Raw genomic sequence first — 18,133 nt, 5'->3', positions numbered from 1 at the left:
GTCCACATGATGATAAGCCACACTTTGATGGGCTATAATTTGTGGCCAGGTCGCTTCTGAAAAAGAGCATTTTCTCCAATTCAGGTTTCTCTCTCCGTTCCTCGACGACTTTTTTTCCCGAGTGTGTGTTACTTTTTTTTGCTGCTTTGGACGCTTTGCATCTTTTGTTCCACGTGTTCGCATAGCCGATATATAGAGAGATATACTGTGTTCGCGATTTCGTAATGGCCATTTAAAGTTTTTCGATGAATCGGTCACCTTTATTTCAGAGTGCTCGGTGCGACAATGGGTCACCCTTTGAAGCAGAGCCGGCGGGAAATGAAAGGTCAAAGTGGTTTGCAGCTCAAACAAGGTTTGGTGGTCAGTGATGGAAATTCCACATTGCATTGGTGAGGGCGGTGCGGGCAGCACGGCGCTACGCACCTGGCGAGCCGAGATCGATTCCTGGCCACGACCAACAGTGGCGGATGATATCTGAACCGATTCTAGGCTAGCCCATCCCCCCCCCCCCCGATCATTCAATAACCCTGCAGTGACCATCGCAGTGAAGTATGATCAAACAATACCCATGACTTGCACGGCACGGGGAGGCCTTCGTCCAGCAGTGGATTGCCAAAGGGCTGAGAGTGCTAATAATTTCGCACTCTGAAGGGCCATCTGAGCTGTGGGCGGGGCTACCCGAGCAGTGGGTGGGGCTACCTCAGCTGTGGGTGGAGCTACCTGAGCAGTGGGTGGGGCTACCCGAGCAGTGGGTGGGGCTACCTGAGCAGTGGGTGGGGCTACCCGAGCAGTGGGTGGGGCTACCTGAGCAGTGGGTGGGGCTACCCGAGCAGTGGGTGGAGCTACCTGAGCAGTGGGTGGAGCTACATGAGCAGTGGGTGGGGCTACCTGATCAGTGGGTGGGGCTACCTGAGCAGTGGGTGTGGCTACCTGAGCAGTGGGTGGGGCATCCGTCAGAAAAGAGCCACTCACTGTGGGGGCTAGTGGTTGCGTGGACGTGGTTATCTAAAAGTGGGAGGGGCTGTGTTCCCGGGTTGAACCTCCCAGAAATTTGGGAGCTGTGCACTTACATGCGAATTCTTTGCACAGCCGTCTAATACATTTTGACGTAAAAGGCACTTAAGAGAAGGCATCGGCGTCTGTCTGTGCTGCAAGTTCAAGCGGCAAAGTGATTCCTATTTGTTTACTACACCAGCTGAACAAACAACAATAATACATGGGATGTCTGGGCAAATGAAACATCGCTCAGTTAGCAATGATGTACAGTTTGTACTGTATCTTGAACTTCTTTCGTACCCCACGTAGCCAACCGTGCTCATCGGAGGTGAGGGAAATGATATTAGCTGTGGCTTAAAGTAAAAGTACGGCCACTGGGTGCATAGTGCGATGCACTAACCACTGCACCTCCCGTACTACACCAACCCATATCTCAAATGTGATATCTGTTTACAGGAACTTTTTTTTTGTCAGTTTCAAATTGATGAAATAATAAGAATAGGCTTTACCCTTCCTGCTCCCGTAGATATATCTGCTCAACCGGAGCTAGGAACGTTTTTATGTTTGTATTGCCTTTGTACGGGTTGTCGCCTTTTCGCATCTAACACTGGTGGTGAGACTAGGCCATAGGGAAGGCCACTGTCTTTGGTGGTAGGCCAATCATTGTAAAAAAACAACGCATCAATTATCGGAGCATTCTAGATTTGAAGTTTTCGTGACTGCAAGGATCCATACTCTTTGGTTCTTTCGGTAAAGTCACGTAGGTGAAAATAAAAATAATAATAAAAATAATAAAAACAAAATAAAATGAAAACAACTAAATTAAATCACGACGTTTCGGAAGCAACACAAGCCTCCGTCATCAGGTAGGATTTTTGCATGTTTTGCCACTAGTATGTGTGGTTAACGCAGACTTGATGCCTTGCAATAGGTGTCTGTTTGGCGTTTGAACATCTGAACGTCTCCTATATTATTGCTAGAAAGGCTAAACACATTTCTTATCATTTAATCATCGTGATGTCATATTTTTGTTATTTACTTTTTTTATTTACTCCTATCAGATTCCTTTATTCAGATCACTAAATTAAAGACGTTGCTTTAACACCGCGTCCACGCTGCTTTGCCCTGTGCTTGCGTTCTGCCGTTAAGATGTCTTTAACGTATGTTGTTTCGTCAATATTTTCGCGTTACACCATCCCAGCTTCTCCCTTGGAAAGGAAAGTCCCAACGGCCTCGCGCGCGTGCCGACAATAGAAAGATCCAACCGACCGCGGAACTCCTCTTGTGCCGAGCGCCGGCGATGACAAAGATTCCGCCGCAGCGTTTTGTACTCCTCCGTGCGCAACACTTGCCAACGCAAGTCCCCTGAACCCCTTCGTTTTTAATCTGGTGGCAGGTGTGCGGTGAGTCATCACCGAATGGAACCAAAGCCGCTCCCCATCCCCCAAACCCGCCACAGTGTCGCTCGCCGCACGTCGACGGTCCTTCGGGACTCGAGGACGACGCGTCCATCGGGTTTCAGCGGTGGCTCTTCAGGCTGCCGAGGAGTCCAATTCTGGACCCGCAGATCATTGGGCACCGACGAGGGCATGCGGTCCCACGCGGGAGCGGAATCCGCAGCAGAGGTCGCAAACGGGTTTTGATTCCTTACCCGTACCCGGCCGCACCAGGGTCGCAAACGGGTACCCGTACCCGGCCGGGTACGGGTATCGGGTACCTGACTGCGACCTCTGGGATGAAGCCATGTTGCAGGCGTGGGTCGCTTGATTCTAGGAACTTGAATTGTGAGAAGAGACAAGACGTTGGGAAATGAGTGACAAACAGTTACTCACCAGTGACTCACGGCCTACCCGTACCCGTACCCGGCCGCACCAGGGTCGCAAACGGGTACCCGTACCCGTACCCGGCCGGGTACGGGTAGCCGGGTATCGGGTAGGGTACGGGTATCGGGTACTCGGTTGCGACCTCTGATCCGCAGTGCCGGCGAATCCGCTTCGGCATCGAGACGCCGGGTCTCGAAGTGGGGCCGCCGCCGCCGCTGCGTCCACGGCCGTTGTCGTCGGCCTCTCAAGGAGACGAGGGCCCATCCGCTGCGGCTCAATGGCTCGTTGAGTTCGAGTGCTCATGAATCGGCGTGAAGGCACAATGGATTGATGCACAGCAGAGAGTAATAAAATATACCCCTCAGCAAGTCTGCTGCATTCTTTTGTGCACAACTGCCACAACCACTCCGTTCAATTTTGCGCGATACATACATACGCGCCGTTTCCAATGTAGCAGGCTGCGTGTTGCAATGCGAATGATAATATAATCTAAACAATTCTTATTTTACAAGGCAAGGCCCACTGAGGTGGCTTATCATAGCGGAAGACCTGGAGAAAAATCCACACGACCACAGGGAGAGAGACACGCAAGCTCCAAATATACAGCAGCAGGCGTCAGGGTCTGGATGGAAACCCACGACCTCCTGCATCCAAGGCGAGGGAGTTAACATCTCCTAGCCACCGCCGTGCCCAATACCTCTCAGATACGCCGAGAGGTATCAAGATGGATGTCTATGCCCACCAAAAAATACCCCCCCACCCCGCCTTCCGGCCACCGCTGTGTAGCTTTAACAAACTGTTAGGGCAAGTGCTGTTAGCGAGCACCTATGAAAACCAGCGTGGCACACGAGGGGGTGGGTGGCTAGCTCCACGCCCGGCCACCTTTGTCTCCCGAGTGACGCACCAGGTATTCATTTGAGGCTGAGCCGACCTAGGAGAGAGGCCCAGGACCGGTTCAGATAATCGTCACTGGGTCTTGGCGGCGGCCGTGAGCGGGAATCGAACCCGGGTCGTCCGGTTCATAGCGCGGCGGCACTAACCGCTGCACCACCACTCCCCGTAACGCACACACAAACACACACAGACACACACGTGCGCAATGGCCTGTGTCAGCTGAAAAACCTCCTATTACTCAAAAGCCAATCTGTTTAGTCAATACCCGGTGCATAAAGCAGCTGCACGGGGCGACGCTGCAGCGTGGGATGGCCGGTATTGATGCAGCCCGGCTGAGATAAATAAAGGCTCAGTGCGTAGCCCGCAGGCAATCATTTCACTCGGCCGTGACCAACAATGTTGTGGCCCGTGCGACTCCTCTACCCGCTGTGCTCTTTACCGACGATGAGACGAGCGACGGCGAGCCGATAGATCATCCTAACCGGCGCCGCTGCAGCCTTCAGCCATGGGCACAGAGCACAGGCAGGGCCCTGCCAGAACGTTGACTGTAAATTATTTTTTAACTATACAATTGTTTTTTGTATTCTCGGTTCTTTCGGTAAAGTCACGTAGATAGAAAATAATCATAATAATAAAATAAATTTTAAAATAAAAATAATAGATTGAAAATAATATTTTTATTTTCTATCTACGTGACGTTACCAAAAGAACCAAGGGTATGGATTCCTGCAGTCACGAAAGTTTTGAGTCAAAACTATTTTTGGTTTTTATTTAGCCAGGCGAGGCCCCACACTGAGCTACGTAGCTCTTTTTCAGAAGCGACCCCGGCCATTGCGAACGATGGCTTAACAAAGTGGCTTATCATCATCGCGTGGACATCCTATCGCTGCCAAATACTCTAAACGTGCGACGTTGATTCTAAATGTGGAGGGGAAAGCCGGAGAACCCAGAGAGAAATCCACGTTCTAGATTTGAAGTTTTCGTGAAGGCAAGGATCCATACTCTTTGGTTCTTTCGGTAAAGTCACGTAGATGAAAAATAAAAAATAATAATAAAAATAATATTTTTCATCTACGTAACTTTACCGAAAGAACCAAAGACTATAAAAATCCACGTGACCACAGGGAGAGAGACACGCAAAACTCCAAATATACAGCAGCAGGCGTCAGGGTTGGGATCGAACCCACGCGCTCCTGTATACCTGGCGAGGTAGTTAACATCTCGCCAGCAGGGCACCACCGTTGCATTGAGCCTTCGGGTTTGCCATCTGTTCCACTGTACACCAAACTCAGATTGTATTTCTTCGTCGGCACGACAGCAGTTATCGTACCTGTGCAGTATGTTACATTTCTTTCACGTAGCAAAACGTGCTAATCGGAGGTGCGAGGAAAGAACAAAGTAAACAAAAAAAAGCAGTTCTTAAGAAATTAGTTTTCAATCCAGATTTAAAAGTACAGAGAGCTCCAGTGGATGGTTAGCCAAAAGCTGCTGCGAGGATGACCGGAGTTTGATCGTTTTTGTTCCTTGACGAGATCAGCAAGGAATTGTGGTTCATTTGTGGCTTTTGTTGGACAGGATTCTTCAAGAAATCGTAGAAAAAAAGAAAGAAAAAAAAAATCTCGTTCAACGCACGGCAGTGTGACGCTGCGAGCAACTGTTCGGTCCAGAACAAGGCACTCACCACGTGTAAAATCTTCTCTTCGATTTCTTCAATCGTGCAGTTCTGCACACAAAACGAGAGGCAGGCAACGTTGGTTTCTGAAACGACGTCAACTTATCGGGGAAGGGGAGGCTACGGAGTGGAAGGAGCTTTTCTCCCGGCTCGACGCGACCACGCGTTTCACTTTGACAGAACCGGCTCAGAGGTCGCGTGCTCGCAGATTTAACTCAAGCGCTGCGTTCAATAGTAGCCTGCCGCCGCCCGACCTAGCGACATAGCTTTTTGGGTTTAGTTTGTTGTCTTTCCCCCGCACCTCCGATTAGCACGGTTGACTACGTACGGTGCGAAAGAAGTTCAACAACATAAATACATCGCGCATCAGTGGTGCCAATAAAATGAGTACCACTTTGCGGGGAAGTCAGCGGTGATTGTTGCTTGGATAGGCCTGTCCCCACCATAGTAATGTGGAATATCCATCAACCGGATCAGCGGGGCTGTTAATGGGAGTCGAGCACCAATGGCTCGGTGCTCAAGTCGGCGGGAAATAACTTTTGACTTTGACCGTGCACCCCGGATGTAATTTTTAGAAAGACATGCTGTACCAATAAATAAATAAATGACACAACCTCCAGCGTTTTAAAATCTTAATTTCACTAACGGGTCCCGTTTTACTTTCAATCAGCGGATGTGTCGCCGCTCATTCAGTGACCTTAATTATCCGCGCCCGCTATAGCCAGTGCGGGCGAGTGAATCACGCTTTCCCCGTGTGTGTCAAGAGGCACTCGGAGATAAGTGCAGGCCGTGCATTCATTATCATTGATGAGCGTCGGTGGCTGCCCAGGCAGGTCTCTGCGTTAATTCATCGTGACACCATCTGGCCAAAAAACTACATGTGCAAATAAATAATAATACTGGCAGCATCTCAAAAATTATACGCTCACACACAAAGATCCCTCCCGCAGGCCAGCACGGCGCACGAGGGGGTGGGTGGGTGGCCAGCACCACGCCCGGCCGCCTTTGTCTCCATAGTGGCGATATTTACAAACCACACCAGGTATTAATTTGAGGCCGAGTCGGCCTAAGGAAGGCCTAGGATGGGTTCAAGATAATTGTCAGGTGTTGGCCATGAGCGGTAAACCAACTTGGATCGCCGGGTTTGTAGCACAGCGACGCTAACAGCTGCGCCGCCGCTCCCAGGAAGCTTCAACCCAGCATAACGCGGCGAATGAAAATATGTCGTTGAAACACACGGCCGCGCAGACGCTCCTGCTCATATGCACGCACGCACCCACGCACAAAACAAAACACAAGAAACGGCAGCTACCTCGGCGGATGCTCGTTAAAAACTCCCGCTTTGAATTTTGATCGCGAGCCCAATGGACGGTTCGGAGTAATGCACTGGGCCTCTGCGACGGGGCGCAAGGGGGGGGGCGGTCATCGTTTTGAATCTCGTTATAAAACAAAGCGACTTGCTCCCCGCCGCCCCTATCAAACCGCGCTTCCGTAATTAGCGCTGGGAATTTGAAACGCAACTTTTCAACTGAAGCGGCGGTTGGAATTCGTAATGCACCGGGGAGGGTCGTGGGGGGGGGGACGTTTGTTTATGCTGGTGCATTTCACCCGCTGTTTATTTCTATTCAGGGCTCTTGACGATCGTGTGATGAAATCAATTGACCGAGAAATGTAAACTACAAAAGGCTATACACTATTTTTATTCTACCACGTAAGGGCCACTGAGCTAATATAGTTCTTTTTCACAAGTGACCTGGCTACAAAGGATCGCTCAACAAAGTGGCTTATCGCGTGGAAATTTATAGTGGCAGCCAAATACCGATTCTCAGTGTGGAGGAAAAACCGGAAGAGCCTGTGAAAAATCCACGAGAGAGAGAGACATGCAAACACCAAATATACAGCAGGCGTCATGATCAGGATCGAACCCACGACCGCCTGTACACTGGGCGAGGTAGTTAACATCTCGCCACCGTGGCGCCCCATGTACAAGATGTGGCGTCACACGTGAGACTGTGATGCTCCGCTTTTTGTGGCGATCCTTTAAAAAAAAAGAAATCTTACCATTTTTTTTCTTTCATCCAAAACTCATCCCCTACGTTTTACTTTCACTTCCTACCGCACTGCAGAAAATATTTATGAGGAAATATATCCTTCGACAGCGGTGTGCAACCGCCCGCTCTCGCACAAAAACACGCTGTCATGGAATATTTTATGTCCGCTCGAGATATAAATGGAGTGGGTGGGGGGGGGGGTGGCCGACTTAACGGCTCCCGCGAGGAGGGAGGATTTATTGATAATTCACCCCGAACGCCACGGCGCGAGAACGAAAGGACGGGCTGGGAATGTGGAGGCAGACTCGCCGTGGACCTTTGGAACAGTGGCGCAGCGAGAACGCTGAATATTAAACTGGAACGCAACCCACACACGTGCGTTGTTCTATTTTTTTTCAATGGCCAACAAAGCCATCATGCTTAACTGCAAGGGAAACTCACCCACTCACTCACCCACTCACCTCACCAGGCTGCAGGTCACAACAACACACTCACCCACTCGCTCGCTTGCTTGCTCACTCACCACACTGCAGTTAACAACAACACACTCACTCGCTCACCCAATCACCACACTGCAGGTCACAAACAAAACACTCACTCGCTCACCCACCCACTCACCACACTGCAGGTCATAAACAACACACTCACTCGTTCACCCATCCACTCATCACACTGCAGGTGACACCACTTATCTTTCTGCTTCTACCCTCTCACCACTCCACTATGAAATTCCACCATCGTCTCTTTGCCCAGCCCCCACCCTCCACCCCAAAGCTCACGTGATAAACAACCTTGCTCGATTCAAGAAACGCGTCACCGCATGCACTCTTCTCTACTCCACCTTCAATGGTGCCGTTTGTTGCTGGCCGCCGGGCGTTTTGGAAGCGCTGACCTGGCGTGTGACCTTGGAGAGCTGCAGGCAAAGCTGCACGACGGCGTTGTGCGCTGCCGCGAACTCCTCGGCCTCAGAAAACCTGCGGAGACACGGGCGGGTCGCAAGGTTCAACATACGCACATACACCACTGATGTTAGCCGTGGCAAGGAATCCAAACTCAGGTCGTCGGGTTCGTAGTGCAATGGCTGTGCCACCGCCGCATCCCACAATGCACCGGGACCGATTACATCGAACGGCACGGTTCCGGCTCAGAGCGATCACGCAAAACAAAGCCGCGATGCGCTTTTCGAAGATTGAAAGCGCATTTTTTTTCGCAACGCTATAATAACCAACCCACGCCGCCATCCCTTCACGATCACTCAGACGGGTATCACGCGTGAATCGCTTAATACCTCTCTCAGTCGCGATACAAACCAGACAGGGGCCATTTAAAAAATTCGGATATAATTAATAAAAAAATGTAAGGATTAATTGCGACGCGCCAAGTGATAATGGAAATCGGCAAAAAAAGCTTTGACTCTTCGAGATGAGACTCAGTCGTCGTTGTGTTCGGAAGAAGGGCCATCCACTCCCGGAGCGTGGCAGTCTTTGCGTTAAAAGAAGAAAAAAATGTGCTGCCGGATCGCTCGGCGAAATAAACGTGCCCGCGCACAAGGAACTGCAATCGTAGGGCTCGGGGTTGTGACAATGTGAAGGATGGAGTTGCACAAGGGTATAAGAACGATATCAACGCTGACGGAGGGCAGGTTTCCCCTCGCTCTGCACAGGTTTGGTTTGCGCGATTTCGCTCCGATTATATGCGGCGAACCGATTTCTATCAAAAATTCGCTCTACCGTGCCGTTTTAACAACATTGTGCGCATACTGTAATGTGTGGACTAGGGGAGGCCCAGGACCGGTTCAGATAGTCATCACTGGTGTTGACCATGAGCGGGAATCGAACTCGGGTCGCCGGGTTCCTAGTGCAGCGCGCTAACCACTACACTATCGCTCCCCACTACACAAAGACACATGCGCACAGATACATCCAGCCATGAAGACAGAGATACAACTTTGTGTGTGTACTGTGTGCGTTACTCGGCAGGAAGCCGTCACCTTGTGCTGTGCATTGTGGGTTGGGTGACTATGCGCTCCATGATGCCGAGCGGGTTCGCTTTGTGCGCCATTGTTCTTTGGAAGGCATCATCTACTCCTACTACCGTGCAGAACGAGGGAAACTACGTGCACTTCACGTCAAAGTGCTCACCCTTTGTAAAAAAAATATATTCAGGAATCTCAAGTTCTTAATGATGGGTAATAACGCTAAGCACGCGAAACACATTATCTAACCATGCGTATTTATATAGTAAAAGGACATTTATATATATTTGTATGCTTGATTACCCAGGAAAGCCTCACTCAGTTACTTGGAGTGTAATTTTACAGCATTGGGATGTTTGGCCAACAACCCCCATCGAGTTGACTGTAATTGCATTTTAAAAAACTGGCCTCCGTTTGCAAATCCTGCACCAAACTCGCCAAGATTACTCACCTCCACCGCCCCATGGGAGGGTTAGGGTGTGGGGTTAATTAATCTGCACTGTCATTAAACGAGCAGAGCTTTTATTTATTTATTTTATCATATCCATTCAACTAGCAGCGCGTATCCTTTGGACGTGACCGTCTGTCCGTCCCTCCAGCCAGCCAGCCAGCCAAACTTAAAACTAAAATATTATACTGGATAGAACATTATTTATTCGCACCAAAATTAATCGGAATGTTTATTTAGGCTGGAGGAATCCAATGAGCTGCGAAGCTCTTGCTCACAGACGTCTGGTCGGCGGTCACTGATCACGTGGTGGTGCTGCTGCCCACGGACTTAACGGAAACTGCTCACGTGACTGCTGCAGTGGTGGTGGCGGTCGTTGTTGTTGTCGTTGTTGTCGTTATTGTCGTTGTTGTCGAGGCGACTCCACGAGCCGCCCGCAATGCCCACGGGCACACCGCACCGCCGGCGACGGGGCAACGGAAATTAAATTTCACGGCGGTTGTTCCGTGCGAGCCCAGATGTCGAGGATTTAAGCTGCCTTACCCACCGCTTGATGCTGCCACGGCCACGCAATAATGGTTCAGTGCCACACACACACCGGAGTCGTGATCCAGAGGTCACTGGTTCGACTCCATCTCCCGACGCCGCACGATTCTGCAATCCCTCCCGCCCGTCCAGAGCAGTGCAATGGTGGGTTAAAGTGTGGGCATTCCCACCTCTTCAAAGGACACCTGAGCCTGCGTGGAAGAGTAGGCGCTTCTAATAGCATTGGCGCGAGCCAAGAAATTGCAGGGCTATGCCCTTACCCCCCCGCCCCCCCTCCTTGTCTGCGTGAGTTCCCGAAAAAAAAAAAAAAAGACCGGGCAGGGGAGGGCGGATCATCCAGGGGCCCACAGCTGGGCCTATAGCTCCATCACTGGGCGAGGTTACGGGGTCATCGAGAGGTCACTGCTTCCGCTGGACCTCTCGGCTTCTGCAGGAGGGATGCAATGCGCAATGGGTTGCGGCGTGCAGGGGAGTGGAGCGTGCAGGGAGTTGCAGCATGCGGGGGTGAAGTGGTGACGTCGTGAGGTATCTTCAGAGGCTTTCGCGAATCCTTTGGTAGCGCCGACCGGCCCGGAAAGCATGACAGAGCTGTCCAAGGCTCCTGCCGCCATGCGCACCGCGCACCCCAACCGCCCGCCCCCACCCCCACCGCGCATGACACCGCCGCCACTCGCCTGTCAAGCCACGAGAGGAGAGCCTTGGCCACGGCGATGAGCTGCAGCACGGCGGCGAGCAGCTCCGACGAGGCGGGCCCCGCGTCGTCTCTGCGCTGACGGCGACCCACGACGGCCTGCAGGCCGCGTGCGGCGGCGATAAGCTTGTGAGCGAACGCCGCCACGCTGTCCGTCTCCAGGCCGTAGTGCTGCGTCGCGACAAACAGCAAAGCGTCCGCGAGGTGTTACCGGCCTCGCCTCGTGGGGTACGATGGCGACCCTGGCGATGCCTGCCGTGCGTGTTTTCTCTCAAGAAAAACGAGCATCACGGTCTCACATGTGACGCCACATCTCGGACATTGGGCGCCACGGTGGCGAGATGTTAACTACCTCGCCTGGTGTACAGGAGGTCGTGGGTTCGATCCAGACCCTGATGCTAATATAATAGGAGTTCGCATGTTCTCCCCGGGGCAATGTGGATTTTTCTCCGGGTCCTACGATTTTTCCCCTTCACATTTAGAATTGACATCATGCGTTTAGAGTATATAAATTCCAACGATGATGATGAGCCACTTTGTTGAGCTATCAAGTCGCTTCTACATAGGTCAGTCGGCCTTACCTGGTAAAAATAAAAATAGTTTGTTTTTGTTTGTTTCGGCCAAGCAGCAGCGGCCCATTCACAGGTTGTCAGCAGGGAGTTCACGGTTCGAAGCCCACGGCCACCCTGGTTAATGCCGCAGGGTAGCATGAACTGTAAAGTCGGGCGCCGCGTCCCTTTTCTAGTGGACGTCGACGATTCCCGTGACGTCGTTCGAAAAAGTAGGCCGCGCATCCAAGTTTAACTTAAAAAAAAACATAAAAAAAGAACTGCCTAGAAATATATCCGCCAATCGCTCAGCTGGGTTCCGAGCAAATAAACGGCAAACTCGCCCCCGACGGCCGACTGCACCCCATCTGTGAAACACGGCGCCTTCACTAAAACCTCGCGTGGGCGAGAACGGCGCAGGTCTGAAATTAACTTCACGATTCACGAGTAAGATGTGTTGTCCTTCCCGCGCACCTCCAATGAGCACGGTTGGCTACGTACGGTGCGAAAGAATTTCAACATACGCACAAACACATAGCCACGCTCACCTCCACCTAAGACGGCCAATGAATAAAATTGTCATGTGATGAACAAACCTGCTGCTTCGCCAGCACAGGCGGTGGTGTTGGGAGAACGGTGTATTCCTCTTCACCACATTTTACTTTCGCTAACGACACAATAAAAAAATCTATGACGAATCGTAACATTGGTCACGAAAGACCTGCATCCGAAATTCACGCAATTAACTCAACTGTCATTGCTCTCATACGTACGCGGGTATGAATGTACGTTGAACTTCTTTCGCATCGTACGTAGCCAACCGTGCTAATCGGAGATGCGTAAATTCTATATTTGTATATTTTTTATTCGCATCACGCGAAAGCGCTCCGTACCCGTCGTGGTACGGAGCGCTTTAGCAGAAGCGCCGGGGGGGGAGGGGGGGTCATCTTCAACTCCAGTTCCTCATGAAGCTCCCAGCACGTGGAGCGAAACGTCGGACGTCATTCCGAACGACACTTGGCACAACCCCCACGGGCAATCGCAGAGAGCAGTACGCCGTTATTGTAAGACGCGTGATAGACACACGCACGCGAGAGTATTTTTACGCTGCAAATTATATTTTTCAAGTGAAAATGTGTTCGTGGAGGCATTGCCGTGCTTCACACCTACGCATCACACCAACCACACGACGTCACCACCGCCACCGCCGGCGTCGTCACCGCAGCTCACGAAACCTACTTAAAATGTCAACGCGCTAAAGCACATCTCACTTCCCACCTGAACGCAACACCTGCCTCGCCACGACATCAACATTCTTGAAATAATGAAGCCACCTACGCGCAACACGGAGCGATGGCATCGGCTCGGCGCAGCAGCAGCTGGCGGGGATCGCCGCAGGGATCGCGAGAGAGATGGCGACAGCGCTTGGTCAAAACCCTCATCCAGCAGTCGATCGATCACGGCTGAGGACGGCCTATGCCATCCGTGCCGTCGGCTTCGTATGACGAGGCGATTTTGTTCATAATCTCAGCGCGATACGCCGTCTCCTCTGTGCGGTCATTAGTCACCAAGCCGAGACCGTCAACTCGGCACACCTGAGAACTTCAACCCCGTTATCATAATGACGCTTGTAAGCGTCGATACACGGGCGAGTACACATCCAGGACTTAAAAACGCGTGCGCAAATATCACCCCACTCAACCGAATGGACTGACGGGCAAGTGCTGTTAGCAAGCACCGCGTTAATACCACCGTAACAAATGAAGGAGTGGTGTGATTAGCTTACATTTCCCTATACTTTGCACTCCTATCGTGTTTTTGCATTGTTATTTGTTGTAACTTTACGACCTACCCCTACTCGCCGTAAAAATAATTATTATTCAAATGTATAATGCGGAATTCCATCCTAGGATCCCAATGCGCAATGCATAAAAAGCAGGAAACAAAAACAGAACCAGGGCAACCGACCAAACTAGAGAGGGAAGGTCACTTTAAAGAGACAGGGTTTTCAAAGCAGACTTGAATCTATCTACCGACTTCGATTTCCCGATTCCAAGTGGCGAGGAGTTCCATAGCTTGGGTGCCACACGGACAAAAGCACCGATCGCCAAAAGAGCGCAGCCTAGACCCTGGGAGTGTTGAGCCGTTGGAGATCAGCAGATCTTAAGGACCTTGATGGAATATACAAATGCATTAGTTCCTGCAAGTAATGTGGGGTGAGCCCTTTTAAAGCCTGAAAGGTTAATAGCAGTATCTTAAAATCCACTCGGAATTCGATTGGTAGCCAATGAAGGGATAAGAGGACTGCTGTAATGTGCTCATGGAATGGTGTACGTGTAAGCACTCTAGCAGCTGCATTCTGAACAAGCTGGAGTCTGCCCAGTACTTTGCTCTGTGAAAAAGAGACTCCGACTTTGACCAGGCTAAGGCCAATTAACCCACACGACGCTACTCAACCCCGCGACTCAAAAGCCAGGATCTCACAACGGTGCAAAGCTCAGCGCTCTGACCTCTGACCCACCAGGCGACCTTTGCCTTGCCAGTTCTGATGGCTGCTAGGCACACAGCGAGGCACAGCCGAACAAGTCAGTGTCACATTGCACTATGAACTTAGGCTGTGCACTAACTAAAACCGCGCGCAAAGATGTGGCTACGATATTAACACAAAAAGCTCAGAAGATTATAGATTTTTCTTTTGCCGAGTCTCCGTTTTTTTCGTTATTCTCCCTTCGACAAGGAGGCAACATAGATGCCGACTTTGCCCGGTGACGGAACCGTTCGATACACAGTGGCGCATGAAAGGCAGGCTCAGTACTGAGTCAGCAGCCAGCAATTTAGCATAACTCTAGCAGCAGTAGAACTATCCTCTTTATCTGTGGGCACGGGAGGTGGGGGGGGAGGGGCAAACTTGGCTGATCCCGTCAGTAATCGACGCAGGATCCACCGGGAAACGTTCACTCCGAGGGCACCCTCAGCTGCTGTGCCCCTGCATTATGGCGAGGAGTGTAATCCGGCTCGCTGGGATGCTGATGGTGGTGGTGGTGTAGTTCACGACACGCCATACTTCACCGCTTCCCGCACGTGAAAGTCACCTCCCGTAGCGTGTGCTGAGCGCTATTTTAATATTTGCTGATAATCGCAATGAAAGTGCAAATTGAGCAGCGGGTCACTGCACGCTTCCGCTCGTTTACGACCAAAAACTGAAAACTGCCCGCGAGCTTTCGAAAGTTTGTAATGTAGTTTACCCGAAATGTTAATGTCTCGAATAATTCACAGGCAATGGATCATCCCCGTCGAGTGGTTCCCAGGATGATTAATCTCGGAGTAGGGCAATGCGGCAGTGGCTCGTGCACTGCACCATGAACCCAGCGAGCCTAAATGTGATCCCCGGCTTCCACTAACATCCAGAGAGGTATACTGGATGTGGTGTGCCACGTACAGAAATGTTTTCTGGGTCACCAGACAGACCAGGATGAAGCTTAGGAATAGGGTGTCAGCACAGGCGGCTGAGAGCATTGTCTGGGCAAGAAAGAGCAGAGAGCCATGGGGGCAGGTGAGTGCAGGAAGCCATGGTTAGGAGAGAAGGAGAGAATCAAGGGGAGGAGAATGTAAAGAGTCATGGAGAAGAAAGGAGAGAGATAAGCGGAGGAGAGAGAGTGGAGAGAGCCATAGGGATGAGAGGAGAGAGCCGTGGTGAGGAGAGTGAAGAGCCATGAAAAGGAGAGTTGAGAGAACTATGGATAGAAGAGGGTTGAGAACCATGGAGAGGAGAGGTTGAGAGAGCTAAGGGGAGGAGGGAGAGCGGAGTGAGAGCCGTGGAGAGGAGTGGAGAGAGCCGAGGGGAGATGGAGTGCGTCTCGTCGCACCAGGGAGTGAAGCAAGCCGGTCGCGTGCAGCAGCAGCTCCTGGTGGCCCAGGCGCCCGATGCCCATCACCTCGAGCTGCTCGGCGCTCATGGCCAGGAGGGCCTCGCCGTTCACACGGTGCTCCAGGAAGGCCGGCGCGTACTGCTGCAGGCCCGACTCCAAGCCTGCGCCACTCACAACGTTCATTACGAGAGTCGTGAAATCGTGTAGTTATCTGCCGGTGGCGAAGTTTGTATGATTATTATTGTTGTTGTTGTTCTAAAACTTGTGTTTACCAAAGAGAGTCCACCATGTCGTAAAAAATATGAAATAGGTGAACAGACATTGTCTCCTTCATATGTGTCCGCACGTAAAATATAAAAGTCGAATTTTTTGTATTGTTTTTGAGGACATTTTAAAGTATTCGTTACACAACCCATCGTCTCTACGCCCTTATGGGAGTGCAAGATTTCAGCAGCACTGTCTCAGTCGAAGGAAAACTCTTGATCGGTTTTGACACACAGTGTCCCATCAGCAGAGTCCAATGTGCGTGATTTGAACGAATGCCGGTGAACTGCCGGATATTAAAGGCAAGGACCGCTCCATGTAAGATACAAGTCCGAGTTAACGACGCCAAGTGATTATTGTGAATTGAGTCACCAGTTCCACAATCACTTCCCCCAGCCCTGGAGGCCCGCAATGCCGTGGGAAGTGTTCCGTGGAACCGAAATCGCACGCGGGCCTGGGTGGGCACATCACGCAAGCGATGGAACCATCGGACGCACGATACTCCCCGCCAACACAGTGGTGGTGGTGGTGACCCTACAGAAGGTAGTACAGCAAGTTGGGTTGCGATCTGTCCGTGCGGATGTCTTTTGAGCGAGTGTCCATGGCCTGTGTGGGTTTGTTCCAGGCATGACAATTCGCGAACGATTTTTTTAATTCGAATGTTACCAAATCTATCTATGCCCACGTGTCATGTTTGTCATAATCCTCCTGTGCCACCCCAGGTGACGGCAGTGGTTATCGCACTGCGCTACGAACCCGGCAGCCCGAGTTTCGATTCCCACTCACGAACGACGACAGTGACGAATATTCTAAGCGGTCACGGCCCTCCCCGAGGTCAATTCGTTGTGCATAAACACATCAGCACTGGGGAGACAAAGGCGGCCAGGCGTGGTGCCGGTCACCCACTCCCTCGTGTTCCATGCCGGCCTTTACTGGTGCTCGCCAACAGCACTTGTCACAACAGTCTGTTTCGGCGATACGAGGTGACCTTTGTATTTGATGCCACCACACCCTGTCCTCACAGTCACCTTGTTCCCACAGCCCGTGCCTCCAGAATCCTGCATGGATGGCATCTTGAGGATGGTAAGAGCAATGGCAATACGCGTGTCTCAAAGGAGGGGATGATAGGAGGATGGTGGGATGACTTGGGGAAGCCTTCATCTAGCAGTGTATCGATCGTGGCGGCTGGCCATAGACGAATGGGTGAGTGGAGGAATGAAATGGACCGCGAATGCAGTGAAAGACGATGGCCTGGGGGCAATGATCGATGAGTAGATGAATGAAAAGTTGAATGTGATACCATGGGGGAATGGTGCATGTGCGTGAAATCCATTAATTGCTGCGAGTGAATGTACTAATACATTAATGAATGAAAAAATGATGCATCAACTGAACGGGCACTTGTGAATGACTTCATAACTTTGATCGATTCGTGAATGTATTGTTTACTGTAGTTTTTAATTGAAAGAAAAAAAACATTTGTGAACCGAGGCATGCATAAATTCACGAGCAAATCAACGTTTCAACGTCGCAATCAATAACGGCAAATAACTTAATTGATGTGCTAATGTATAAATGAGCGGGCGACTTCGTGAATGGGGTTGCGTAAATATGATTGGAGGTGATGGATTGGAGGGGGGAGTGAGTGAATGAATAAACGAATGAGTGAACGCAAATGATTTAATCTCACCTTGAATCCACAGCAACACCTGATCCATTGTCCATCTCGAGACGGGCTCCATTGTTTCCAAGATGTTAATTCGAGAGATAAAATATTCGATTGCAATGAACTCCAATGAACGTGATCCGCATCCAGCCCCGCGCACGCGATGTGTGTGTGCATCCTCATCGCACCGACCAAAAACGAACGGAACGACGTTTTAAATGCACACAAGCCGGGCAGACTATGGGGCAATCCATAGCGAAGCCAGAAATCGAGTGCCAATCGCGAGCCCACGCCGATGTGAGTAACAATCACGTCGCCAGGAATGACAACCTCATTGCAACAACACCACCACCACCAATGCCACCATCAGTTGGAAATAAACGTAGAGCAGCGCAGGCAAGCCCCGCCAGCAAACAGGAATGAACGCGGCGTTCATTATTAATTTTACTATCACACACACACACGCGCAAGCAGGCAAGCAAGAAGGGCACGGGGATTTATTTACTTATTTACTTAGTCACTTCACTCGCTCTCGCACCACTTCCCCCACCACCAAAACCTCCTCCCCCAACACTTTTCAATCGCGCGTTGGTGAGTTAAGGAGGGGGTGGGTGGTGGCGACTAAATACGAAACGCGTTTCGCGCGGCCCCTCGCCGCTCGCCGTCGCGATCCAAGCAACCCCCCACCCC

General features: G+C 51.1%; 2 protein-coding genes across 4 annotated transcripts in view; both read right to left on the bottom strand.

Moving 5' to 3' along the window:
* The window catches only part of LOC133357131 (connector enhancer of kinase suppressor of ras 2-like), a 51,489-nt gene extending 41,353 nt beyond the window's left edge, over positions 1–10,136 (bottom strand). The window contains exons 1-3 of one of the 3 annotated variants that reach the window (XM_061574928.1): positions 9,863–10,136; positions 8,278–8,410; positions 5,395–5,436 (exon numbers count right to left, since the gene is read on the bottom strand). In XM_061574928.1, coding sequence (XP_061430912.1) covers positions 5,395–5,436; positions 8,278–8,410; positions 9,863–9,876 — 189 coding nt within the window. In that variant the 5' untranslated portion in view covers positions 9,877–10,136. Of the gene's footprint in view, positions 1–5,394; positions 5,437–8,277; positions 8,411–9,426; positions 9,804–9,862 lie in introns of those variants that run through there. The other 2 variants (XM_061574929.1, XM_061574927.1) reach the window with 2 other exon arrangements.
* A 418-nt stretch (positions 10,137–10,554) lies between these two features.
* On the bottom strand, positions 10,555–18,036 carry LOC133357036 (connector enhancer of kinase suppressor of ras 3-like). The gene is made up of 4 exons (XM_061574776.1): positions 17,468–18,036; positions 15,511–15,674; positions 11,080–11,267; positions 10,555–10,618 (listed from the first exon to the last, which is right to left on the bottom strand). The coding sequence occupies exons 1-4, from the start codon at positions 17,517–17,519 to the stop codon at positions 10,555–10,557; spliced, it is 468 nt and encodes a 155-aa protein (XP_061430760.1). The 5' UTR covers positions 17,520–18,036.
* Between the last annotated feature and the right edge of the window lie 97 nt (positions 18,037–18,133).

Source organism: Lethenteron reissneri, chromosome 56 (genome assembly GCF_015708825.2).
Source record: "Lethenteron reissneri isolate LAM-NWPU_2019-01 chromosome 56, ASM1570882v1, whole genome shotgun sequence".
Classification (NCBI taxonomy): Eukaryota; Metazoa; Chordata; class Hyperoartia; order Petromyzontiformes; family Petromyzontidae; genus Lethenteron; species Lethenteron reissneri.
This window is presented reverse-complemented; position numbering and strand designations above follow the sequence as displayed.